We start from the raw sequence: 26987 nt of genomic DNA on the forward strand, positions 1-26987 counted from the left end.
TGGAAATTGGACAGTCAGCAAAGTATATCTGAGGTGTGGACATTTGCAGGCAAAGCAGAACGGAAACTCCATCTCAAACAAATAAGAGCTCTCACAGTTATTTTTTTCTCCAAGACTTCTACTTAAGAAGATTTTAAGGGCCAGCAGGGGAGAGAATGTCTGTCACATCATTCAGAGCCTTATCAAGTCACTAATTCTACAAGCCTCTGCCCAAACTCAAGAGGAGTGTGGAACACTTAGCTACACAACAGTCTATCCAAGAAAAACTCAAAGGGCGGAGGTTTCAAGGACTCAAATCCATCACAAGACGTTTCAAGGCGTTTCCATTGTGGCTTAGCGGTTAATGAACCTGACTAGCATCCATGAGGACGAGGGTCTGACCCTGGCCTCGCTCAGTGGGTTGAGGATCCAGTGTTGCCGTGAGCTGTGGTGTAGGTTGCAGATGAGGCTCAGATCCCTCGTTGCTGTGGCTGTGGCTGTGGCTGTGGCTGTGGTGTAGGCCGGCGGCTACAGCTCCAACTGGACCCCTAGCCTGGAAACCTCCATATGCCTCAGGCGTGGCCCTAACAAAAAAAGACCAAAAAAATGAAGTTTCAGACCTCTTTGGGTTTCTCAAAATGTATTCCCTGGATTCCATTTTTTGTGGGACCTGAATAGAAGTTGCCCCGCCCCCCAAAAAAGAGGTAGAGCATCTGTGGCAAAAAAAATAATGATAATTTGAATAATACTGGTTTAAGACGTGAAATAGGTTTATCTGCTGCAGGACTTCTCAGAGCCTTTAATGCAACATGCATATGAATTGTGTATCTCCAAGAGGAAGCCTTTCTAAAACAAACATGGTGCCTGGGGGGATGTCTTGGAGGACCCGTGCTCTGCAGATCACACTGAAAAACCAGCAGAAGGAGCTATTCTAGGTAATACGGTTGGTTAAGCACCTATTTCAGTAGAAGGCAAAATAGGAGGAAGGAAGTTTAAAGTATCCTGGGAGATGTGTAACCGGGTAGGAGAAAAACATCCTGACAACAAAAACGGTGAGGCTCAAACACATGTCCTTGAAGGGGTCTAGGTTAGGGATTCTCTCTGAGGTCTCAGAGAACAGACCTGGGACAATTAGGCCCTGCAGGGTGGAGAACCCTGACTCCTGGACGTCTCTCCAGGCTCAGTCCAGGCCACCCCATCTTACTCTCTACGGAGTCATCATTACGTGGGTTCAGCTGCCCTCCTCATAAATGAAACACATTCTTGCAATGTTGTGTAAAGAAATACATTCTCTGTAAATTGAGTCATATTTTCCATGAGCTTGTGCTAGAATCGCAAGGAAGGATGTCAACCCCTACACACATCACCAAAGGCACGTTTATGAGTTGCCGGCTACTCAAGGCAGCCTCCCCTGGGTCCCGTGCAGGCTCTTGAGGACTCACTCCCCGATCCCAGGGCAGCCTGGGAGCCAGGCAGTAACGAGCTGCATCAGGGCTTTCCACGTTCACTCACTTCCGAGTGAGCTGGACGGTTCTCACTGCTCCCGGGGATTCTGAAAGGATAAGTTGCCTCATTCCTTATGTTTTGTGATTCTTTTTCTTTTTAGGGCCACACACAGCCTATGGAAGTTCCCAGGCGAGGAGTCGAATCAGAGCTGCAGCTGCAGGCCTCCACCACAGCCACAGCAACATGAGATCCAAGCCACATCTGGACTTATGTTGCAACTCGCAGCAATGCCGGATCCTGATCTTTAACCCACTGAGCGGGGCCAGGAAAAGAACGCGCATCCTCACAGACACTATTTCAGGTCCTTACCCCCTGAGCCAAAACAGGAACTCCAATTGCTTATGTTTTTTTAAAGGAATTTATCAGGATCCTTGGATCATCTCTTCCACTGGTGTTTTTAGCCCAGAAGTAGTTTTCAAATGGGCATTAAGCCCCCTGATATGAGTCACCTCTCTTACAGCCAAGCATCTGATGACTGAATCACTGAATTGTGGTCAGTCTTAGGCCAGGAAATCTAAATTTACAAAGTGAGAGAAACTATGACATACATTTTTGTGTTTGGGTTTGTTTTTTTTTCTTTTTTTTTTTGCCTCACCCTGAGCATGCAGAAATTCCCAGGCCAGGGATCTAATCCTTGCCAGAGCTGTAACCAGAGCCACAGCAGTGATAGCACCAGATCCTAAACCCCCTGAGCCGTCAGGGAACTCCTTTTTTTTTCCAATAAATATTATTTTTATTATTATTGTTTATGCACATATCTCCCAAAAGACTGACTGATGAGCGCTTTGAGTGGTTTCCACTGTTCCTAAAGGCTGGACGGTTTTCAGAGACCCGCTGATGCCTCAGTACCCCACTGAAGCAGGCAAAGAAAGAGACCGTGGAAATGGCAACGCTCTCTCACTGGATACTTACAACACGCCAGGCGGGGGAATGCACCCCGTCAGCATCATCTCATTAAATTCCACCTCTGCAAGGGAGGCTACATTCACGCCCCCTGTCACAGAGAAGAAGACCAAGGCTCAGAGAGGCCCCCAGCATCCTGAGGGCCATACAGTTGCACAGCCGGAGGGGGGCAGCCCTGGGCGCTGACTGCGGCTTGGCTGATGGCACCCCTTCCGCCTGGGTGAACAGAGACAAGGGGCTCTGAACCGTGTCCTCCTCAATCCCATCCTGCCTCACCTGACACGTGACAGGTGGAGGAAAGGCAATGCCACACACGTTCAGATGCATCTCCTAAAGAGTCAAAATGCAGTGAGAAAGGGAGAAAATGGTAAAAGAGTTGCTCAGAGTTCCCACTTTTAGGTCCTTTTTTATTTTTGCCTTTTCTAGGGCTGCTCCTGAGGCATATGGAGGTTCCCAGGCTAGGGGTCTAATCAGAGGTGTAGCCACCAGCCTACACCACAGCCACAGCAACTCGGGATCCGAACCGCGTCTGCAACCCACACCACAGCTCCTTAACCCATGGAGCAAGGCCAGGGATTGAACATGCAACCTCATGGTCCCTAGTTGGATTTGTTAACCACTGAGCCACGATGGGAACTCCAGAGTTCCCACTTTTAAACCTACATTTTGAAAAATATCCTCTACTTGCACAATGAAGAAAAAGGCTCTTTCTCAAATCTAGTCAACAATCCCCCTGGTTTTCTCCTTCTTTTTATTTCCTTTTCAGCTTGTCCCTGGGGCATATGGAAGTTCCCAGGCCAGGGATCACATCTGAGCCACAGCTGCAGCAACCCTGGATCCTTAACCCACTGCACTGGGCTAGGGGATCAAACCCTCACCCCCAGAGAACCCCAGATCCTTAAGCCACTGTGCCACATTGGGAACTGCAGCAAACCCCCTCTCTAATACTAGCTCATTCCTTTTCCTTCCATTGGAGGAAGGAATTTTGACTGTAGGAAGTAAACCACCAATTAGTTGAACTTCATTTCATTACAGACTAGATATGCTCATGAAAGTTTAGCTATATTGTGATTTTTAAATGTGAAAAGGCCCTCTTCTACTGAAAAGCACCTCGGATAGGAAATGAGTCCATTATTTTTACACACACACACACACACACACACACACACATCATTTTTTAGGGCCACACCCAAGGCACATGGAGGTTCCCAGGCTAGGGGTGGAATTGGATCTGTAGCTGCCGGCCTACACCACGGCCACAGCAACACCAGATCCTTTAGCCCACTGAGTGAGGCCAAGGATGGAACCCGCATCCTCATGGATACTAGTCAGATTCATTACCACTGAGCCACCACAGGAACCCCAACTAGCACCTTTTTAGAGGTGCGTCTATTAGAAAAAGTGAGGCAGACAAGCATTAAGGTGAAAGATCCGTGATGCATTTCCTTTAAGCCCGACCTGAATTCATTTCTTCCACACTCCTGGAAGCAGCAAGTATTTGTGGGGGAGGGGAAGGAAAAGGGTTATAGCATCCTTTTTGTTGTTGTTGTTGTTGTTGTTGCTATTTCTTGGGCCGCTCCCGCGGCATATGGAGGTTCCCAGGCTAGGGGTCCAATCGGAGCTGTAGCCACCGGCCTACGCCAGAGCCACAGCAACGCAGGATCCGAGCCGCGTCTGCAACCTACACCACAGCTCACGGCAACGCCGGATCGTTAACCCACTGAGCAAGGGCAGGGACCGAACCCGCAACCTCATGGTTCCTAGTCGGATTCGTTAACCACTGCGCCACGACGGGAACTCCTATAGCATCCTTTTAAATTTGAGTTTTCAGAAGAGAATGCTGTCCCCAGTGTGGGATGACCAGCCTGAACTCTCGCCCATTTCTTGGAATCCTAAGGATTTTGAGCTGACGTTTGCTCAGATGGCTTTTGAGACTCCCTGCTCGAACTCTAGCCCTGAAACACTGTAATGAAATCACACATCAAGCAATGAAAAGAGGAGAGACGTTCTTATTTCTCTCCCAAGGCGATGATGTTGGACATGCTTCTAACTCTACAGTCATGTAACTTTCCGCCAATAAACCTTCCAGACTCGAGGGTCCCCTGAGAGCTGACATTTTGGGGAGGAATCTAGGAAGAGGGGCAAGCAGGGATGTGACATGGACCATGACGTTGTGATGTCCCAGATAGCCCAGAGATGCTGAGCCCGTGCTGGGGGCCAAGCATGGCCCTGGAAAGCCTCGAGGTCCCACTTAGGAACGCCCGATCTCATCTCTCCCCGTCCCAGGCAGCAGGTACAGGTGACATCAATTTACCTGACATCACCGAAGCAGGAAGGCACCCTCAAGTTGGAAATATCCAAACACCGCAACCGGCCTTGTGGTCATTGGCATTGTGTTAGACTGAAACCCTTCACTGCTCACACACCTTCCCTTGTAACTGAACACGCACCTCGGGTCCTTGATTTTGCCAAGAGGCCCCTGATCGCCTGCAGCCACACAACTGCCTCTTGTCTGGAGTGGAGACTATCTCCTCCCCAGGCAGCCAGCGCCAACTACCTCGCTGACAGCACCCTCCTCCCACCCCATCTAACAGTCCCCTGGGACTCAACGCCATCACAGCCACAGAGCAGCCACACAGAGTCCATGGGTCACCAGCTGAAGGAGGCTGGATGTAGCTGTCCCTACATGGTGCAGAAATGCACACACAGGGAGCTGACTTCCTCCTACAAGCAACCCAACGCTGTGGGCACAGTGAAAATGGGAGGAGGCTCCAGCTTCTGCAGGCACAGCAAGAGCACCCACCCTTCCGAAGGGGCAGCCGTGCTCAGCACCTCTGACTGATGATAGAAAACTGAAATGCAAGAGCCAGGAGACCAAACGCAGAAGCCACAGTTTTCCAAAAGAAAACCAAAATCCAGGTCTGCATGTGAAATCTTTCAGCATTTCTTGAATTTTTTTCTTTTTTTTTTTCATTCATTCCCAGCTTTATTGAAATGCAATTGTCTTGTCCAATATTTCTTTGCCTTTTTCTTTTTTTAGGGCCGCACTCATGGTATATGGAAGTCCCCAGGCTAGGGGCTGAACTGGAGCTTTTGTTGCCAGCCTACACCACAGCCACAGCAATGCTGGATCTGAGCTAATGTCACATCGTAGTTGGCCCACATGTCACCGATTCTGGACATCTCATCAGGGGTGACCTGCGAAGTCTCAGGGTATATGCTCTGTGATTGCTATTTGGAATTTTGCACATGTGTAAAACCATGTACCGGGGGGTGCAGAAGCAGAAAAAAATAAAAATTAAAACCGAATAGAATTGAATAAAATAAAGTAAAATAGAATAAAATAAAATGGAGTAGAACAGAATAGAATATAGAATAGAATGAAATAAATTAAAATAAAATAAAATGGAGTAGAATAGAATAGAATAAAATAAAGTAGAAGAGAATAGAATGGAATAGAATGGAATGGAACAGAGCCAACATATTTCCAGATGAGCAGAGCAGAACTACCAGGAAGACTGGGGGTGAGTGAGAACCTGGGCTCCCCACGTGCACACACGCAAGCTGCTCCTGGCCAGCGTGACCCATCCCCTGAAGGACAGAAGGCAGTCCTGTGTGGGCCACAAGCTCTCCCCACAGCACGCCAGACTCTTCCCTCTTCCCAGCGCTGTCAAAGTGCCTTAACGCGGCTGGCGACCCCTGGCCTGATTTAGGGTTCAGCTCCGACGACGGCCTATGGAAACTTCATCCTCCCTGACCCCCGCCCCCTGTGATTTATAAGCTCTCTGGAAGCCAACAGGAACGTCTCTTTTCTCTCCCAGGGCAACCCAATACGGAGAAGAGTCTAGAAGTGGATTTCTGTTCCCCAGGGCACCAGAAGTCCACAGTGCTAGGTAAGGGGCCAAGCTTCCGGTTTTCTTTCTTCCTCTATAACATACAGATGTCTCCAAAAAACCCTCCTGCTTTCCTGGTTTCTAATCTAGGCCAGTTTCCTGCAGCGGATCACTAAATTTCACAGAAAACGTGAAGCCCTAGAAGGTTCGAGCATCTCTGAGTCAGGGAGATTAGATGCCCAGGGCTTGGCTGCATGGGCCAGAGCTGGCCACGAGCCTCTCTTTGTCCAGCACAAACGTACCTCCTGTCCACACGAGAGTAACGCTTACAGGCCCTTCCCTCAAAATCCCAGAGTTGGCTGCCTGATGAAGGATTTCTGAGCTTGGCCTGCTGCCTCTGGCCCCTGGAAAGTCAGAGGAAAGGGTGAAACGAAAAAGCACTAATTCCATTTCCTCCTGGACAGCTCTGCTAAGCAGTTTGGTTGGGTAGGAAATAAATTACGTTTTGTTTTGTTTTGCTTTGGCTGCACCCCCAGCATATGGAAGGTCCCAAGACAGGGATCGAACCATTGCCACAGCAGGGACCTGAGCCACTGCAGTGATAACACGGGATCCTTAACCCACCATGCCACAAGAGAACTCCTAAAGTTGTTTGTTTGGGGTTTTGTTTTGTTTTTCCCTTTTTCTTTTCTTTTTTAGGGCTGCACCCATAGCCTATGGAGGTTCCCAGGCTAGGGGTCAAATCCCAGGCTGCAGCTGCCGGCCTACACCACAGCCTCAGCAACACGGGCTCTGAGCCTTGTCTGCGACCTATAACACGGCTCACAGAAACACCGGATCCTTACCCACTGAGTGAGGCCTGGGATCGAACCCGCAATCTCTCAGATATTATTCGGATTCGTTACCACCCAACCACAACTGGAACTCCTTGGTTTGATTTACTTATTTATTTATTTTTTTGGCTGCACCCACAGCACATGGAAGTTGCCGGGCCAGGGATTGAACTTGTGCTTCAGGTGCAACTTGCACTACAGCTGCAGCAACCCCAGATCCTAAACCCCCCACTGCGCCACAAGGGAACTTCCTAAAGCTGGAGTTTTAAAAGATGTTTTGCATAATCCTTAGGCTTCCATTTTCCATGGGAAAATACACTTGCGTTGGAGTCAGAACATGTGGTCCTGGGCTCAGCTCTGCCTCAACTGCCTGTGTGACCCAGTTAGTCCTGCCTCTCGTCCACATCGGTCCCCTCCTTCACACAAGGGGACACTCACGACCCCTTCCAGCTCTCTCATCTGTCCATCTGTGACCCTGGAGACAGCCCTACCCAATCCTGGGTCTCACAGCAAGGGCTAAGTGACACTCCTCCTTGTTTTCTGGTTGGAAGCAGTGAAAAAAAGACTACAGGTCTATCCATCGTGTTCTTAAAGACATACTCAGATTACCTCCTAGATAACAAATCACATCTTCAGGGCAATTTATTTTTAAAGATTCTCCTGTGAATCCTTCCGGCCAAGGGCCTTCCAGTTCAGAAGCTTGCTATCCTGAGTCTCTTTTTAGGTCATTTTCATTTAAACATTGGTTTCAAAGAACAAAACTGCAGTCAGCTGGAGACACCCCACCCCACCCCGCTGCCACTGCCACCGCATCTTTTGAAGGTACAGGTGGTGCTTTTCCAGCTGCACCCCCAGTGGTGGATCTCTGTCGCTGAGGCCACCCTCGGCTGCCTGGCAAAGGGGAAAGCTGGGCTGTGCTGCTAAACCTTTGAACTTGCAGGCTCAGAACAATTGGGTGGGGTAAGCGGAATTCACCCCCTTATCTTGCAGACGACAAAACTGAAGGCTGGAGGGGTTTAGGTGAGGTGCAGCTAACAAACTGGGTTCAGACCCAAGCTCTCTGACTCCAAAAGCAAGGAAGCCGGGAAGCCTGAAATTTGGAATGGGAAGGGTGGTCCCGTCGCCCCACCCTAGGCTGGGTCCCCCAGAGGATGCCGTGGTGGTGGCGGTGGGAAGGAGCTGAGGGCACCTATAGTGTTCTGGCCTGAGTGGGGGTCCCCGGTGCGGCCCCTGCTCCTCCAGCCACAGTGGAAGCAGACGGAAACCCACAGGAGTCAGGGAGCCGCTTCTTCTGACTCTGGAGCCTCCCGTATCCTCTGCCTGAAAGGAGAAAGGGAAGCTGGCCACACCCGAGGATGCCACAGGTACCCCACCTGCACAGGGACCTGAAGGTGGCCAGGGAGCAATGAGGGATGCTGAGAGCGAGGACCAGGGATGTGGGATCTTGAAAGTCGCTAGAACAGTGTAGGAAAACCCTGATCTGAGTCCAGCTTATGGGTTCTGTTAGCTGTGAGACCCTGCATTTGTCCCAAGGATGAAGGTGCGAGGAAGTGTGTGAGGGAAGCTCTAGCACCTAAGGATGCTAAGATGTGACAGAGTGAAGAAAGGCCTTCTTGAAAGATGTTGGTGCAGTCATGAGCTTTCAGAGCCCGGAAGAAAAAGAGCACAGGCCGCCTACTGGTTTTCTATCAAAAAGACAACGTGGCAGGAAAATAAAAGCCCTGCACACATTCAGGGGCCACGGATTCATTCTCTTGGACTGTGGGTGCCAAGCAGACCCTGTCTGCCCTCTGCTCATCACATCTCCCCTGAGGGTGAGGGGCCACGCGATGCCCGTGAACCTGCCCCCTGAGCTTCAACTGTCCCCTCTGCCAAAGAGGAAAACAATGCCTTGCCTACCTACGGCTCTTGTTGTCCAAGGACACCAACACTGAGCATAATACCAACCTTGTATCCGCCTTAGATGTGGCTACAGAGCACACTGTCACCACAGCGTTAAATGGTGTTGCATGCTGCATAGATGCTGTACCTATATCCACACATCTAATCCTGCAGGCAGCCCTGTGAGATGGCCCCTCTTAGTATGTCCCATTTGACAGAGAAGGAAACTGAGGCCTGGAAGGTTCAAGAATTTGCCCAGGGTCCTCCTGCAGCTCAGTGGCAGAGGTGGGATCTGAACCCAGACAGTCTGGCTCCAGAGTCCAGACGCCTAACCTCTGTTATAGGACACGATGTCTGAAAGCAATGAGGGCGTTTCAGATGCTTTTTGAAATGAATGGTGCCCTTCTTATTCGCGTTAGGACCACTTTCCAGGAGGGGAGGATGGATGTCCCAGTGGGAGCGGTGCCCTAACCTCAGATCCACGACCCCGACGCCCGGGTGCTGGCCTCCTGGAGGAGAGGGAAGGCGGGGTCCCCACCCCTCCCGCCGCCAGACTGTCTTCCTCTGTTCTTTTCCAAAGCAAAGTGGCTCTGCTGCCAAGAGCTGGGTTTGTCTGTCTCCTGGAGACAGCGGTTGTCAAGTCCTGGGAGCGAGCAAGCGTGTCAAAAATAGCATCGCAGCAGACAGTGCGGCTGCAGGCTCCTCGGGGATGTGGGTTTTGCTCTCGCCAAGGAGCCGGGGTCTGTCTGCGCTCCCTGCACCTGTGACAGAGGCCACTTCAGGCTTCACGATGTTTTCTAGGGCCAGGCGAAGAGAGTCTACTGTGGGCATGACAGGCGAAAGGAAAAGCCTCCTCATGGGAACAATGATGAACTCAGAGTTGGGCTCAAAAAAAATCGTAAGCTGCCCCCAGGGAGGCCCTGAGTAGGTTAGGTGACAGCCAAGGTGAGACCAGTAGTGATGACACTTGCTGTGGTGTACCCTCTTTTTTCCCTCTTGTTCTGGGACCGAGCAGTCACTGCCCTGTTCAGAAAACCTTTCCAAAGTGGTCACTGACAGGCTTCTGCTCCCTCCTTAGGGCACCAAGGAGGGTGAAGACCAAGAAGGGACCAAGAGGTGGTGTAAACTCCTTTCTCCAGGAGTTCAGAGCCAAAGAAGGGTAAAGAAATGACCATCTCCGACCCCACAGGGACCTCGAGCCCAGAACAGGCACATGGTTCATTGGGAGACACGGTAACAGGAGAAGGAAGAGCCCATCTGTCCTTGTTCCCAGCAGCCTGCACCTGGGAGGCGCCCTGCCCCTCGAAGCCCCAGTCGCCAGCCTCCCCCCTGCACCAAGAGAGCCATGCAACCTGGCATCCAGTAGTATGGAGAAAGGAAATCCTTCGATTTCAAGAATGGATTTCTTTTTCTTTGCCTAAGTGACCCTGACAAGCTCGAATGAGACCAAACTTGGCTTCCCCAGGCGATAACGCAGTCAAAACCAATCAGAGGCAGCACGGTGGTTCCAGCCAGACTGTCCCAGGAGGACAGCATGCTCTGGAAATCTATCTTGGCATTTACATAGAGATGCTGGTGCGGGTGGGAGGCGCGGAGGGCGGGGGGGGCGGGGGGGGGGGGCGGGTGTGGCGGGGGGGGGGGGGGGAGGAACACAAAATCTGGCCCAAAGCAAAGGCCTAGTCAGGGAAGAGACGGCATGATAAACAGCAGGACTGGAAGGTGTTACGTGAGGAAAAGCACCAAGGTTGGGGGCGAAGGATCAGAGAGCAGAAGGCACCAAAGTGCAGGAGGACAAGCTGAGAGAAGACTCTTAACCTCGCTTCTGTTGACTCAAAGCACCAAAGCCATCAGCTGCTGGAGGGTGGGGACCAGGCCAGGCCAGGCCAAGAGACTAACACCTATGCTGTTTCTTAAGCAATTCTGAGTTTACAGGTGCAGAGGTTGGGGGAGGGGCGGTTTTCAGTTCTGTGAGCTTTTGATTGCTTTTTTCTTTTTTAAGGTTTTTTTTTTTTTGGCGTGGGGGGGGGGCGGGCGGTGTACTTTTTTTGTTTGTTTGTTTGTTTTTGCCAGCAAGGTATAAGCCTCTTGGGCAAGCTCACTGCCGTGGTCTTCTAGTGAGTAACATCCAACATGCTTATCTACGTCAGTCCAGGCTCACCAGGCTCTGCACAGACCAGAAATGGCTCAGCCTATCTACAGAGCACAAAGAAAGGGACACGTCAATCCCACACTGGTTTCATTGTCAAAATGAAAAACAAACCAAAACAAATAGTTCTTGGCATGGGAGGTGAAAAGCAGGAGCAACTGCATGAAAGCTCTAGAGTGCCCCCACGTGGCAGAGAAAAAAACTGTCATTCCATCCCGAATATGCCACGTGCATATTCAGCTTTAGAGAGAGGCTTAACCGCTAGATTTAGAAATCCAAATCATCCCCCAGACAAGACGTGAAACTCTCAAGTTATTAGCTCATGTCACCTATTTTTTAACAAGTCGGTGACTTTTTTGGTTAACGTATAGAGCTGTACAATTATCACTGCAATCCTCTTTTAGAAAATGTCCATCATCCTTCCAAAGTGTCCTGGTGTCTGATGCAGGTGGGACTTCACCTGCACGACTTGCACCAGAGAGAGGCACACGCCTCCTTGTGGACTGGCTGGTGTGAATCTTAATCTTGCCAAGGAGGGTCCCCTGCACCTTGCGCCCCTGGGTTTTGTGTGCCTTGCTTCTTGTTCTGCCTTCAGTGCCCATGAGAGACAGCTGGATGGTATGAGGTCCTTCAAGAGAATGAAGGGCAGTTCAAAGGCCACACCTTGTTTTTTGTTTTTGTTTTTTTTGTCTTTTTACGGCTGCACCTGCGGTATATGGAAGCCAAGGTCAAATCGGAGCTGTAGTTGCCAGCCTATGCCACACCCACAGCCATGCGGGATCCACGCCGCATCTGTGACCTACACCACAGCTCACAGCAACGCCAGATCCCTAACTCACTGAGCAAGGCCAGGGATCGAACCTGCATCCTCATGGATACTAGTCAGGTGTGTTAACCACTGAGCCATGACAGAAACTCCAAAGGCCACCCTTGAATTGAGGCTTTTTCTGTGCTGATTCCACTCCGTGCCTTCCTCTTTCCTGTGGTTATTTCCTAATTTTTGCAGTGCCATTGTCTTGAACCTTTCAGTAAGTTTCTTAGCACTGGGGGACCCAGAGGCACAGAGTCCAGGGCTACGCAAGCAAGGTATTTATCCAAAATGTATCAGGTTCTCCCTCCCCACCCCCATCTCTCTCCTCTTCTCTATTTTATCCTTAGAGATTCAGGACATTTTGTTGGAGACATTTTCTAAACCCACAGCCGTCTCCTCTTGCTAGGGAAGCTCAGGACCCTGCCCACAGAGGGGGGTGCCATAGAAAGGACAGTGTACTGAGATGGCAGGAAAGGCAGGAAGGGTTCCTCCAGCTGGAAAACAGCCTTCTGAGCCTACGCCGTAGGTCACAGCTGTCCTAGAATCCAAAGAGCCATCCCAACAGAAATGCCTCAAGATCCTCCCAACCCCTGAGAAGGTGGGAGGGGGAGAGAGACAGAGAAGGAAGAAGAGGTTAAAACAGCAGATGGGGGGAAAAAAAAAAAAAAAAACCAGAAATGTGAGAAGGGGGAAAAAGCAGAGAAAGTAAGAATGAGGAATTCCCATCGTGGCTCAGCAGAAACAAATCCGACTAGGAACCAGGAGGTTGAGGGTTCGATCCCTGGCCTTCCTCAGTGGGTTAAGGATCCAGCGTTGCCGTGAGCTGCGGTGTAGGTCACAGATTCAGCTGGGATCTAGCGTTGCCGTGCCTATGGCATAGGCCGGTGGCTACAGCTCCAATTTGACCCCTAGCCTGGGAACCTCCATATGCTGCAGGTGCGGCCCTGAAAAGACGAAAGAAAGAAAGAAAGAAAGAAAACAGAAAGAAAAGAAAAAGAAAACGAAAGAAAGAACGAACCGACAAGAAAGAAAGAACGTAAAAGAAAAAAAGAAAATAACGACAGCAAGAATAAAGAGTAGAATAGAATACCAAGAGGAAGGGGAAATGCAGAAAAAAGGGGGTGAGGGGTGGTTAGAACAGGATGCAAGCAAAAAAGAAAGAAAGAAAGAAAGAAAGAAAGAAGAAAGAAAGAGAAGAAGAAAGAAAGAAAGAAAGAAAAGAAGAAAGAACGAAAAGAAAGAAAGAACGAAAGAAAAGAAGGAAAGAAAAAGAAAAGAAAGAAAGAGAGAAAGACTACAAGAAGAAAGGGGAGGAAATGCAGAAAAAGGGGTGAGGGGTGGTTAGACAGGACTGCCAAGCAAGCCGCAAGCAGCACTGAGGGAGCAGAAACCGAGGAGGAGAAAGGAGATGGAGACAAGAATACATGGAAAGAGTTCCTGCTCTGGTGCAGTGGGTTAAGAATCCGACTGTAGCAGCTCTGGTTGCTGCAGAGGCATGGGTTTGATCCCTGGCCCAGGAGCTTCGATTAAAAAAAAAAAGAAAGAAAGAAATGAAGACTACACAGAGAGAAAGTAAGGCGGCCGCTCAGGAAAGGACCTCAAAGCCTTCATCCTCCTCCAGCCACCTCTCCCACCTTCCCCTGCCCCGCCCCTGCTCTCATGTGGCCTGAAAGGACGGAAGCAGAAGGACATTCCCCAGCAGGAGAACCTACCTCAGGTGCAAAGGCGGCCAGCTGTCCCCTCCTCTCCTGGGGCCGATCAGGCAGGAGGCACATCCCGCATCTCAGCTCAGCCTGCCGGATCCAGGAAGACCTCGGGGAGCTCCTGTGGGGCCTGAGCCAGGTGTAACGATGGCCTGAGTTCCTCTGCTGGCAGCTGTGAAGTCACCACCCCAGCTGTCACGGCGGCACTGGGCACAGCTCCCCTTGGTGCTCAGGGAGCAAGATCCACACCAAACGGCTCAGAGGCAGAAGGAGAGCGATGGGCAAAATCTTCCAGAGAAACTAGGTCAGGTCAGCCTGTCCGTTTTCCTTGGACGTCTTAAGGAGAATCACCTCTGGGATTCCTCCCAGGTGCTAGACTGTTCCTTGAAAGGAGAGGAGCTGGCAGGAGCCTCTCTCTGAGGACGCGAGCGCTCCATGGGGCTGTTGTGGACTAAAACTAGTGTGACCCTTGGCGAGACCCCGCTTCCCTCCAGAAGCCCGTTCCCTCCGAGGCCATTTCCAAACAGATCATATCAACAGGGGTTTAACTGGCAGTTGCTTAGTATTCAAGTTTCTGAAGACTCGGTGGTGAGACGAGGCAGCTGCAAGGACCAGGTGGGGAAACCAGGAAGAAAGGTCCAGATGGGAAGTTTTGGGGACCTGCTTCTCCCCCCTCCATGTTCCAAAGGGCATGCATCCCCGTCCTGGCGCCACCGTCCCCTAAACCAATATGGGAGAGGTGTCCCCGATTCAGAAGCTGGGAATAGGTAGACGCATGCTCTTCCTTACTGCCCAAAGCAGAAGATAGAGAGAACAGTCTGGAAGGTTGCTATGGCAACCAGAGTCCCTGGAGAGCCCAGCTCTCCAGAAACCCTTGACTTTCGGGCAGACTCTGACTTGAAAAGGAAACGGTGATGAGGGCGAGCACACGTACACACAGAGACACAAGCATACTCGCTCCAACATTTACCCTCGCTGGGAGCACCCCCTTTTGCCTCTGGGTGGGCCCTTCTCCTCGCCCTGAACAGCCAGGGGTAACTGAAGAGATGGGGAAACTGGCATTTTAGGACCTCAGAGCAGGTGTCTGAATCATGAACATCTCCTACGGCATTTCAGGTTTGGAGACGCCACGCTCCCAACCGAGATGCTGTCTGGCCCTGGAAGGATCCCACTGAATCCATCCAAACAGCCTCCTCTTTGCCGAAGGGTAAGAAGCAAGACTGACGAGCAGTTCCAGAGGCCAGGGAGGGAGTGACAGGGCTAACGTGGCCCAGAATGGCTGGTTGGTGGGCTTTGGATCTGAGGCAGGAAGTCTAGGGGGGAGGCCTTGCCCCGGGGAGCTGGGGAAACAGGGTCTTGAACCAGAAGTCATTAGGAAAAGTCACACATTTGCATAGCATCACCCCTAGGCTCCCTGAGGCGTTCCCGGGACCTGCCCCAGGGGGCATGAGGCAGGGGTGGGGTCAGACGTGAATGTTCCCATTGAATGGATGGGGAAAACTGAGGCACAGAGAGGAACTGCGGCACCCTAGCTACCCTGTAAAGTGTGGTAAAATGCAGACAGAGATCAGGCACCCGCGGGTGCCACAGTGTCACTCAGGAAAACCCTCAAGAGGCCATCCCTCATCAGCGGCTCTTAGAGAAAAGACTGTTTAAAAAAACCCTCATCAAAGAGTCTTCAAGCCTAGATTACAAAATTTAAAAAAAGAAAGAAAAAACAGGTTAATGGTCCTTTCAGTTACCGAACTGCACCCGGGAGAGCTCAGAACAGTACATCACAGTTTATCAAGGCAACACATGAATGACAGTGTGATGAGGACAGAGATGAGGGGACATGGGCGAGTGGGAAGGAGGGGTTCATGACACAAGGAGATGGCTTGGTCCAGGTGGTAACTCCCACCACCCCGGCTCCTTACCAGTTAGAGCCATAGGCTGCAGCCCCAGGGCCTGAGCCGCACAACTGTTTGCTTAACTCAGCCAAAAAAAAAAAACCTCTAACCGTGAAGCTGTCAGCAAAGGACTAAGGCTTCTTCCTTATTCTAAACCACCTCTCGCATCTCCCAGGAAATGGGAGCGGGGGAACCCACGCTAGCATCCAATGACCTGTCTGCAGGTGTAAGGTGGAGTCTCTATAGAAAGCCTTCAACTGCAATCCTAAGTCAAATTTCCAGGAAGGGGGGGGCGGTGGCTAGAGAGGGTTGGGGGATGTGTGAGAGATAAATACGCTATCAGCAGCTAGCTCCTCTGCCCTTCTGACACGGCATCGTCTGAGAGGCACCTCTCTTCTGATAAGCAGTCGAGCCAGGTGCTCGATTCCATTCAGCTGTTTTCTCCCGGCTCTGTGGTTCCCCTTTGCCACTTTCTCTGTGCAGGAAGGCACTTGCACCAAAAGAGTATTTGGCTCTGAGAAGGAGCCTTCCTGGAAGCCAGAGAGAGTCAGGAGATCAGAATGACAGGACCAAAGACTGGTGTCTACTGTGCCAAGTCACATCTGGAAAAATCCATTGGCCCCTTTGATCCAGGACTGACTCTCACAATCTCCAAATGGCCAAGGGTAACTGTAGTTTCTCTAATTCCATTCAAGATTAGGGATGAATCACAGCTTTTGAGGCTGTGCAGCTGAAGGCTCTCCCAAGGGTCCTCTGCAAGAGGGCCAGTCTATGAACAGGGCACTGGAGGAAAACAACTGGATGAGCCATGTTTTGGTCCACCAGCTTCTGCTAGTTACCATGTGGCCGCAAACTAAGACAGGTGCATGCCCCAAAGCCAAGGATGCAGGAGAAATGGGGCCCAGGTATGCCTGGTTTCTGTGCTGTCAACATCACTCTTCCTAGAGATCTTCTAAGTCCCAGACATGAAAAGTCAGAGTCTTGAAGGAAGGTCAGATGGAAATCTCATCCATGTGACAGAAGATGGGCACAAATGGATGGCACCGTTAGAATTTCAAAAATGTCACTTAGATGGATAAACCTTGGATGCTGCAGGGATCAAGTAACAAGGCTGACGGTCCAGGCGTGTGGTCCTGGCACCAACCACCGGGTGTCGGGGAGGGAGTTGGGAAGTCACCTGGAGCTTGAGGGGTGAGCAGTGGAGAGTGAGAAGGAAACCCGAAGGGACTGTTTGCTCCGTGTCTTCCGTGCAGGCATCAGTCAAACCTCGGTGAGCATCCTCTTCTCCGCGTACCCCCGATGCGGAGTGGGAAGGTAGCTGGGTCTCCGCTCCCGGGTGGCCTCAGGGAATTCAGGTTTGCCAAGTCCATTGTCAGCTGCCTTCAGGTCCGGGGTGGGCTGCCCACAAGTGACGTGGGTATACTGGCCCTGCTCCTCTTGCTCCGTCTCCCGGTGGTAGAAGTAGTTGAAGTTGGAGACAATGACGGGCACAGGCAGGGCGATGGTGAGGACCCCGGCGATGGCACACAGCGAGCCCACGATCTTGCCCCCCACTGTCATGGGGTACATGTCCCCATAGCCCACGGTGGTCATGGTAACCACGGCCCACCAGAAGGCATCCGGGATGCTGGGAAAGAGCGAATCGACATCGTCCGCCTCGGCGAAGTAGACGGCGCTGGAGAAGAGGATGACGCCGATGAAGAGGAAGAAGATGAGCAGGCCCAGCTCCCGCATGGAGGCCTGCAGGGTCTTGCCCAGGATCTGCAGCCCCTTGGAGTGGCGGGAGAGCTTGAAGATGCGGAACACGCGGACCAGGCGGATCACTCGGAGGATGGCCAGCGACATGGCCTGCTGCCCGTTCTGGCCCCCCCCTCCACTGGCTGACTGCTGCTCCTGCTGCTGCACCAGCTCGGTGCCCAGGGTGATGAAGTAGGGGAAGATGGCCACCAAGTCGATGATGTTCATGATGTTGCGGAAGAAGGCTGGCTTGCTGGGGCAGGCGGAGAAGCGCACCAGCAGCTCGAAAGTGAACCAGACAATGCACAGCGTCTCCACCAGAAAGAAGGGGTCCGTGAAGAAGGAACCCCCGAAAGTGCTTAGCGGGGATGAGCCCCCTGCCACCATGCCGCCGGGGGTGATGCCTGGGTGGAATGTGTAGGAATCGTCTTCCTCCTCCTCTTCCTCCTGACTGCCCCTGGACACGGGGGAGCCTCTACCCACACCACCTCCATTGCTTCCACCTCGACCATCTGCACGGAACTGGGGCAGCGTCTCCAGGCAAAAGATGACGATGGAGATGAGGATGACCAGGACCGAGACGATGGCGATGCCCCGGGCGGGCCCCGAGCTCTCGGGGTACTCGAAGAGCAGCCACACCTGGCGCTGGAAGGGCTGGGAGGGCAGCGGCTTCTCGTCGACGCCGCCTTCGGGCAGGCAGCCCTCGTCCTCGCGGAAGGCCGCCAGGGCCTCGTCCCCCAGCTGGTAGAAGCGGATCTCCTCCAGAAAGATGTCCAGCGGCACGTTGACCGGCCTCCGCAGCCGGCCCCCGGACTGGTAGTAGTAGAGGATGGCGTCGAAGCTGGGCCGGTTGCGGTCGAAGAAGTACTCGTTTCTCAGCGGGTCGAAGAAGCGGACGCGGCGGCCGGGGTCCCCCAGGAGCGTGTCCGGGAACAGCGAAAGGGTGCGCAGCTGCGTCTCGAAGCGCAGCCCGGAGATGTTGATCACCAGCCTCTCGCTGCTACAGCAGCCGCCGCCGCCACCGCCGCCGCCGGCGGCGGCCTCCGGGAAGTCTCCCGCATCCTGTTGCTCCCCCTCCGGCCCACGGACCTCCCCCGGCGCCGCCAGCGTAAGGGATTTCTCCGACCGCATGTCCCCTCCGCCGTGCGCACCCCGCCACTAGGACGGCGCCCACAACACGACCTCCGGAGCGCGGCGCCGCCTCCTAGCTCTCGGCGGCGCCCTCTTTTCTGGGTGGGGCTCGCAGTCTGACCCGGAGTCCGGTCCCTGCGCCCCGAAGCCCAGGTCTCTGCAGGGCTAGGTCTGGAGAGGTGACCTGGGCGCGGAGGGTTCGGCGCTGCGCCTCCAGTTATCCGCGCCCGATGCTAGATAGAGCTTAGGGTACCTGGAACCGCAGCCTGGAGCGTGTGCAGCTGGACGCCTGAGAAGACGCGTGGCTTCGCTCCCCGCCCTACTCCTGCCGGGGCTCCGGGATGCCGGGGTCCGCCCTCCGGACGGGTCAGCAAGTCTCAGCTCCCGCGGCGCTTCGCCAGCCGCTCCAGACCCCTGGCCGCCGCTGGGACCTGAGCGCCAGATGCTCCCCCCTCCCGCTCGGCCAAGACTCCTGGCTGGACTCGGCCTCCGCCCTATGGCCACCGCGGGCTCCGCTGGCCAAGGTCGCCGTTCCCGCCGCCACCGTAGCCGCCTTCTCCCTCCGAGCCGCGCCGCGGGCCTGCGAGAGGGCCCCGGGGCCGCCCCCGGCGCCGGGCGCGCGGACCCACCTCCCCAGCGCTGAAGCCTTCGCTGCAGCCGCCGCAGCTGCAGCGGCTCGGCTCTCCGCTCTGCCCTTCCTTCCCAACACACTCGCTCCAAGTGACGTGGCAGGCCCCGCCTGCTGCCCCCTCCCACCCCACTCGCGCATCACACCCCTCGCCCGGCCAGGGGCCGCGCGAGCCAGGGCGCTCCCAGCAGACAGACGCACCCCCGCCTCTCCCGGAATCTTTCCCGCGCTCCCCTGGCACGCCTCTCCCTTCTGCAGGTCTACATCCACGGCCCCCTGAACAGGCACAGGTACCTAATACCACACCCCCCCGCCCCCGCAATCCGCTTTTCGGTTTATGGAGTTGACCTGCGCAGTGCATTTCATCAATAAGAAAACACCCCGCCCCGCCCCCCCCCCCCCAGCACAGAGCTCGGTGTCTCCACTCACCCAGAAATTTAATGAAAAAAATCAAATCATATTTTGTCTTGGGTTTACGGGGAAACTCGTTTGCCAGCTTCTCCCATCTCTACTTAAAAAAAAATTTTTAAAGGCGTTTTTGATCTCTTGAGAGTTTCCAATTTAAACTGTACTCCTGTGTCAGTCCGCAGAGAATCCCATGCCTTCCTTTGCAACCTGGGGACGGCGGGGGGACGTCCTTCTCCTAGGATTGCAAAGGGATGGCAGTGAGAAGGGTGGGAAGTCACCGGTCGCTTTTCCCAAGTTTTCCAAAGGGGTCCTGGGAGCTTGGGCGGCAGCCCCAGTGAAGAAAGAACCAGAAAATAGATGGTGGCGTGTCAGAGAAAGCATAGCCCTGGGAAGCACATCCTCGCATTCATCAGCTCCCAGCCTCCCTGGAATTGAATTTGGGGTGTCTGAGCAAGGGGGGAGGGGGGAAAGTAAAGGGCATGTTGATTAAACTAATAGCTGCATTTCCTGAACATCTGATAGGTGCCAGGCCTTCTAGGTGCTTCACCAGCGCTATCTCAGCCCTCCCAGGCCTATGAGAAAGATGGCCTCTGCTCCTCCTAATGTTACAACCAAGATCCAGCTGGCAGTTTTGGGGTAGGGACCCAAGTTTGTTGTAGAGACTCTTCCCCTAAATCTCTGGGAGCGAGGAGGTGAGAATGGTTTTCCATCCATTTCTTCCAGAGACCGTATCTATGGTTTTCCATCACTGGTACAGACAGGCTGGGGTGCGGTGCTGGAGCAGTTGGTCTGATCTTTTCATTCTGCCACTTCCAGGTAGGGTTGACATTTGCTTCTCTGTGCCTCTGTGCACCGCTTCCCCCCCCACACCCCCCCACCCCGCTTTTGGGGTGGTTATGGACAAAAGAAATTGGCTGACAGCCAGAAGGGGTTTTTGTGTAGATCATTAGTAAGATAAGCTTTCATGGATGATAATGATGGGAAGGATACATAGAGGTCCTCTCAAACCACAAGATTCCTGTGAGAGGTCTTCCTGTTGCACAGAGTGTTTTAAAGATACAGTGGTTCATTCCCAGCCAGGCGGGGGGAGTAGGGAACTAAGCGTCCTGCATGTGTAGGGCAGCGGTCAAGGGGTGAGCGTGTAGGAGGCAGGCTCCCACCTTATCATCATCCTCTGGTCTGGTCCCTCACCCTGGCTATCATTTCTGCTTCTTTTCTCTGCTTGTCCTATTTGTTTCTACCCTCCCCTCTCTCCTTGCATGTTGCAGTGAATGGCAGGTGCACTTAGTCACCCAGTCAATACTTTTCTTATTCACCGTCTATGTAATTAAGCCATTTAAACTTTGCACTAGGAAGTTGCTCCATTCAAAGCAACAACAACAACAGAGCATTTTAAGGAAAGAAAAAGAAACCTACAATAAGCACAACATCGAAGATACTCTTTTTTTTTTTACACTCGTCCAATAATCTGTAATTATTTTCTGGGTTGTAAATTGGCTTGCTCATGATTCTTCTTCTTCTTTTTTTTTTTTTTTTTTTTTGTCTTTTACGGTCGCACCCGTGGCAAATGGAGGTTTCCAGGCTAAGGGTCGAATAAGAGCTGTAGATGCAAGCCTACACCACAGCCACAGCGATGCAGGATCCGAGCCACGTCTGTGACCTACACCCCAGTTCATGGCAACGCCGGATCCTTAACCCATTGAGCGAGGCCAGGGATTGAACCCACATCCTCATGGATACTAGTCAGATTCGTTTCTGCTGACCCACGACAGGAACTCCCTTCTCAGGATTCTTTTGGTCTTTGGCGGTCAGTTTTTATATTGAAATAGTCATTTGCATGTTTTCATCTTCGCCATTATTATTCATGAGATTGTCCACTAAGTCAGCAACTCCTCAAAACAAACCTTGGAGAACCGTGGGCAGGAACCTGCATTCTGCCAGAAGGATGCACGATCTAACATGATGGTGGCAACAGCCCTTCGAGTACCACTTGGCTGAAGGCTGCCAGTCCACAAGCAGAGCCGATGCTTATGGTTACCTTCATACCAGGCATAAGGCTGTAGGAACCCAGGAGAGGTTTCACTGTGCAGGGGGAGCTTCCCCTGGAGGGAAAACCCTTTAGCAAGTTCATGAATCGGAGTTCTGTTTTTAGTGCTTTTGTGAAAGAGACTCATTTCTGAGCTTTAGAAAAGCCCTGTGCCTCTAGATCATTCTGCTCAAGCAAATACTAAGGGTGCATTAACTCACAGCTTTAGAGCTGCTGTATAGCACAGGGAACTACATCTAATCACTTGTGATGGAACATGACAGAGGATAATGTGAGAAAAAATGTATATGAGTGTGTGTGTGTGTGAGAGAGAGAGAGAGAGAGAGAGAAAGAGAGAGAGAGACTGGGTCACTTTGCTATACAGCAGAGATTGACAGAACATTGTAAATCAACTATAACAGAAAGAATAAAAATCTTAACGAAAAAAATCACACCTTTAGAAATGCTGGTTCCCACAGGAGGGAAGATAAAAGGAACAGCCCCATCCATAAACTGCAGTGCCCCCCCCCCCAGTGATAGGTGAACATTTCCCCAGGGTTCACTGAACCCCAATTTCATGAGAATGTAAGCTTTTTATTTTTTTGTCTTTTTAGGGCCACACCCATGGCATATGGAAGCTCCCAGGCTAGGGTCTAATCGGAGCTGCAGCCGCCAGCCTTCACCACAGCCACAAGAATGTGGGATCCAAGCCGCATCTGCGACCTACACCACAGCTCACAGCAACACCAGATCCTTAACTCACTGGGCAAGGCCAGGGATCGTACCCGCAACCTCGTGGTTCCTAGTCAGATTCGTTAACCACTGAGCTACGACCGGAACTCCTAGGCTTTTAAAACAGTATCTAAATTCAGACACTCTCACCAATGGTGGGGGTCATTCATTTATTGAACAAGCTTTCATTGGGAAGCTAGTGGGTGCCACCACGTGCCGGGTGCTGGGGATCCCGAAGTGATCTGGACAAACCGTTCTTACGAGATTCCATTTTCCTGCAATAAACACATTTCATTCTAGATAGAAAAATTTAACAGTGAACAATAAAGAAGCTATTTACATATTATAGCACATGTTCTGAAGAAAATAAATGGGATGCTAGGTCAGAAATGAACCTGGGGATTCTGCTTTGAAGAGGGTGGTTGGGCAAGTTCCCTGTGAGGACGTGCTATTTCAGCAGAGAATTCAAAGATGAGAGCAACCAGACTCACGCATGCATGTGCTCGTCACTACCCCGGCGGTAGGACCCTTGTAGTTTTCCTCTGGGGAGACTTAGCCTTGTTTCTTATGAGTAATCTCTGCGAAAGGTTCTTTTCACTGCCCTGTCCCCCACAGGGCCCTGTGGAAGAAAAGGGTGGTAAGTGGGCAGCTCCCTCAGTTCCTACCTGTGCACACGTGTGTATACACACACCCTCCCTAAGAAGAATTACCTCTCTCTCTCTCTCTCTCTCTCTCTCTTTCTCTCGCTTCCACTGTAGACGGTTGGGGACAAGGGTGATGAGTAAGACACTATGTCCCAGGAGCCCTTCCCTTCCTCTAGGCTTTCCCTGAACCAAAGTGACAAAGGGAAGGACAAATGCAAATAGCTGTCTTGTAGATATGCATCATTTATCGTTAGCTGCTTAGCAAAAGTTTTTGATGATGGTGGTGATGGTGGCGGCGGCAGCGGCGGCGATGATGATAATGAAGATGAGGAGGAGGAGGGTGGTGAGAAGGGTAATGCTATCAGCGACAAAGTGGTGATGGAGTTAATGATGCTCTAGAATCCACTAGAGAAAAACTTAAGAGCTTTCAGTTGAGTGAAGCTGTACATTGGAAAAGGCGTGCATTAGACATCTGTGTCGTGCAAATCAGCAGCTAGGAAATGACTAACCACGCCAAGGAATAGATCTATTAAGGATGCCTTATCATTCAGGGAGGATCCCAAGAGACCTTATTAGTATTACGAGTTTGCAGCCTGCTTCTGCATCCCATTCCCCTCCTGTGGCATCATTGGTGCCGTTTTCCAAACATCTCCACCTCCCTATCTTTCAGGGAGGCGGGGAGTTATACACTGTAACTCACCTGTGGTTGGACCAGACAAGTAGTTCTGACCAATGAGTTGGAAGCAGAAGTGATGTGTGTTACTTCTCAACCGAAACATTTAATTACCAACGCAAAAGACTCCAGGGCTTTCTTTCCCCCACCCACAATGGTCAGCATCCCTCATGACGGCAGCTGCTCTGACAGATGAGTGGATTCCAGAGTGAGGTGACATGAGGCAGGACCCCCAGGTAAAGCAACAGGAATGTGGCATGAGTAAGAAAAGAGCATTTGTTGTTCTAATTCTCTGATACTTGGGGATGGATTTGTTACCACCGCCTAATGTAGTCTATCGAAACTGATTCACAATAGAACCCAGCATCAAGAAGCTGCTAGAGGAGTTCCCGTCGTGGCGCAGTGGTTAACGAATCCGACTAGGAACCATGAGGTTGCGGGTTCCATCCCTGGCCTTGTTCAGTGGGTTAACGATCCGGCCTTGCCGTGAGCTGTGGTGCAGGTCACAGACGAGGCTCAGATCTTGCGCTGCTGTGGCTCTGGCGTAGGCTGGCAGCTACAGCTCCGATTAGACCCCTAGCCTGGGAACATCCATATGCCGAGGGAGCGGTCCAAGAAATGGCAAAAAGACATAAATAAATAATTTTTTTTTTTTTTAAAAAAAAGAAGAAGCTGCTAGAACCAAGACCTGAAATTTGTGACATTGGTTCAGGGGCCAAATGAGGGCCAGTGAAGACATTTTACTGGAGGCTGTTATGGACAATCCATGTTATAAGTGGCAAAACATCTGAAAGATTGTTGCCTGTGATAATTTAGATATTTCAGTTAATGTACCTAAAAACGTGCATATCTTTGAAGAGGTTGGAAAACAGGTTGTTGTGTGTGTCTTTTTTTTTTTTTTTTTTGGCCACCCCTCTGCATACAGAGTTTGCATGCTGGGGATCAAACCTGTGTTCCAGTATCCCCAAGACACTGCCGATCCCATCGCACCACAGCAGAAAATCAGAAAAGAGATTGTTAGCCTTTCATGGTGGCTACTCTTGGCGAGCAGAAATGAAATGAACAAGAGAAGGTCCAGAAATGTGACAGTGTTCAGGGCTGGCCCAGGCAACTGCTGATCATCCGCACTCAGGAGTAAACAAAACTTAAAAGACCTCTGTGCAAGAAGGGCTGATTAGGACTCAGGCTTGGGTTCTCATGGAACAAATCCATCATAGGGCAATCATGCCCACTGCTGGTACCTCTGAATGAAATAAGGTGTTTTAGAGCAAAAACCTAATTAAAGCTGTGGCTTCCGAAAAAGATAGTTATGAATTAGAGAAAATGGTTCATGGGAGGAGGGAAGAAAATAGAGGTGTATAACCCCCCACAGAAAGTCAGTAGCCTCAAATTATCCACTGTTAGGTTGGTCTCGAGAAGGACCATGGGTGCGGTTAATGGCACAGAGAACTGCCTGGACAGAGAGGAGAAAGCCTAAGTGATTTACATGAGTCATACTGCCAAAGCAACCCGCACCTGGACCAACCCATTCATGCCTATTCAAGACTTGAAACAGCTTTTGGGCCCCTAAATATCTATCATCAAGAAGCAGGCAGAGAAAGCTGCCCAGTCTCCAAGAAGCATACGCCTGGCAATGCCCATCTCAGATAGGACCAAAGAAGATGGCAGAGAAAAAGGAATATTCCAGGAGGAGAAGCCAGGGGACAGAGCACTGTGGGCTAGGAACCCCTTCCAAACAGCCAGATGAGGGCCTAAATTAGAACCTCCATGGTCCAGTGATGGCTATACTGCTTCCATCTCTCCCCTTTCTGAAAGGGAATATTTATTAGGGTTACCTTATTCCAAATCAACCTTTGTCCATTGTGTTGTAGGAAAGAGAAAAGCATATTATCTGTTTGGTTCCCTGAGTTTCTGATCTAGGACAAGCCATATCCATAATTGATTTAGGGACCAGAATATGTTCCTCTGTGAACAAAGACTGCACACCACTGGAGAGCCTAGACTTTGACCTTGGAAAAGACTTTTGGGTTGTCTCCCTTAGAGAGTAAGTGTATTTGCCTCTGAGGTTCAAACATTTCGTGATCAGGAGGGTGAAGGATGGTCATCATAGCTGCTATTTACCGGATATTTCCAGTTCTCTCCCTCTGAACTCAGGGTAGTATTGCATCCTTCCTGGTTCACGTATTGTCGGGCGGGGTCACATGACTGGTTCCAGCTGACGTGTTATGACCTGGGTGGAATCTGGCCCACAGCACTGACTTAGCCCAACTTTTCTCCTCTGCCATCATGATCCAGAGCACTTGAGAAGGTGGCGGCTCCATCAGTCTGGGCCCCCAGAATACCAGTGATGAACATGGAGTCCGAAAAGTAAATAATCTTTCAACAGAACCCACTGAAATGAATGGGATGTTTCTGACTATAGCTTAACCTTGCCTTTCCTGACCGGTACACTTACTTGTTTTCCTGCTTGGAGATACAACACAGCAGACGTCGTTAATGTTCTATTTTCTGTGACTATAAGAAAAAAAAATGGAACGTACATCATGAAATTCATTTTAATAGCTTAATTTTGACCAACTCTCTGGTTCAATGTATTATTGTTGACCCTTTGTTCTTCATTCCCAAACTGAGCTCTACACAAATCTCTCCCCACCGTATCACTATGCAGAGATGTTCTCATGTGTTTACCTTGAATTGACCTGAGTCTTTGCTCTTCCTTGTCCATTTTCTAACCTACCTTTGTGCCACTGAAGTGGTGACAATCTGGTGTCTGATTCCTGCGCCTTAGCTGACATCTCCAATGGGATCCTAGACTGTGGCTAAATCTTCATGATAAACCTTGTAAGTACCCTTGGTTTAATAACTTTGTAAGAAATATTTACCTAATAAAGTAATCGCTAACTATAAGCATCAAGTGAAAGCTTGCTGTATTCCAAGCCCTTTCCTAAGAGCTGCTTTTCCTCACCTCCCTGTAAACATGAGAACCCTGAGACACAGAAGTGGAATAATTGTCCAGGTTGCAGAACTACCAGGGCGGGCTTCAAATACAAGCTTGGGTCCAGAGCTCATGTTGTTGACCCTTTGTTCTTCATTCCCAAACTGAGCTCTACACAAATCGAGCTTTGCTTTATTTTAATAGGTACTACACACACACACACACACACACACTCATGTTTCCCTCGTAAATGAGTTGGGAATCCAATACTTTGTCTCAAAGAGCTTCACAAACGACACTAGGATAGTAAAGTGGCTGATAACCTTCCTTAACACCATTCAACACGATGTTTCCCAAACGGAGGGACCCATGGAACCCTATTTCTCACCAGACTTTACATATTGAGAGATCTGTGTGCTGTTGAATTTTCAAAAATTTTGAGAAAATTAAATCTTAGAAACCAAAGAGTGACCCTGAACGCTGCCGTCCTTAACTGCATTCTTTTTCAGATGACCCAACAGGACTTTAGAGGAGCCTCTGGGAATTCCCTGGTGGCTCGGCAGCTTAAAGATTGGCATTGTCCCTGCTG

General features: G+C 51.1%; 1 protein-coding gene across 1 annotated transcript in view; it reads right to left on the reverse strand.

Annotated features, from left to right (window-relative positions):
- KCNA6 (potassium voltage-gated channel subfamily A member 6) overlaps nt 1-18881 on the reverse strand; it is a 34258-nt gene extending 15377 nt beyond the window's left edge. The window contains exon 1 of the mRNA XM_047787777.1: nt 13605-18881. Within this exon, the coding sequence (XP_047643733.1) occupies nt 16745-18352 (1608 nt within the window). The 5' untranslated portion in view covers nt 18353-18881 and the 3' untranslated portion in view covers nt 13605-16744. The remainder of the gene's footprint in view (nt 1-13604) is intronic.
- Nucleotides 18882-26987: the final 8106 nt, after the last annotated feature.

The sequence above is a fragment of the Phacochoerus africanus genome, chromosome 7 (genome assembly GCF_016906955.1).
Source record: "Phacochoerus africanus isolate WHEZ1 chromosome 7, ROS_Pafr_v1, whole genome shotgun sequence".
Taxonomy (NCBI): Eukaryota; Metazoa; Chordata; class Mammalia; order Artiodactyla; family Suidae; genus Phacochoerus; species Phacochoerus africanus.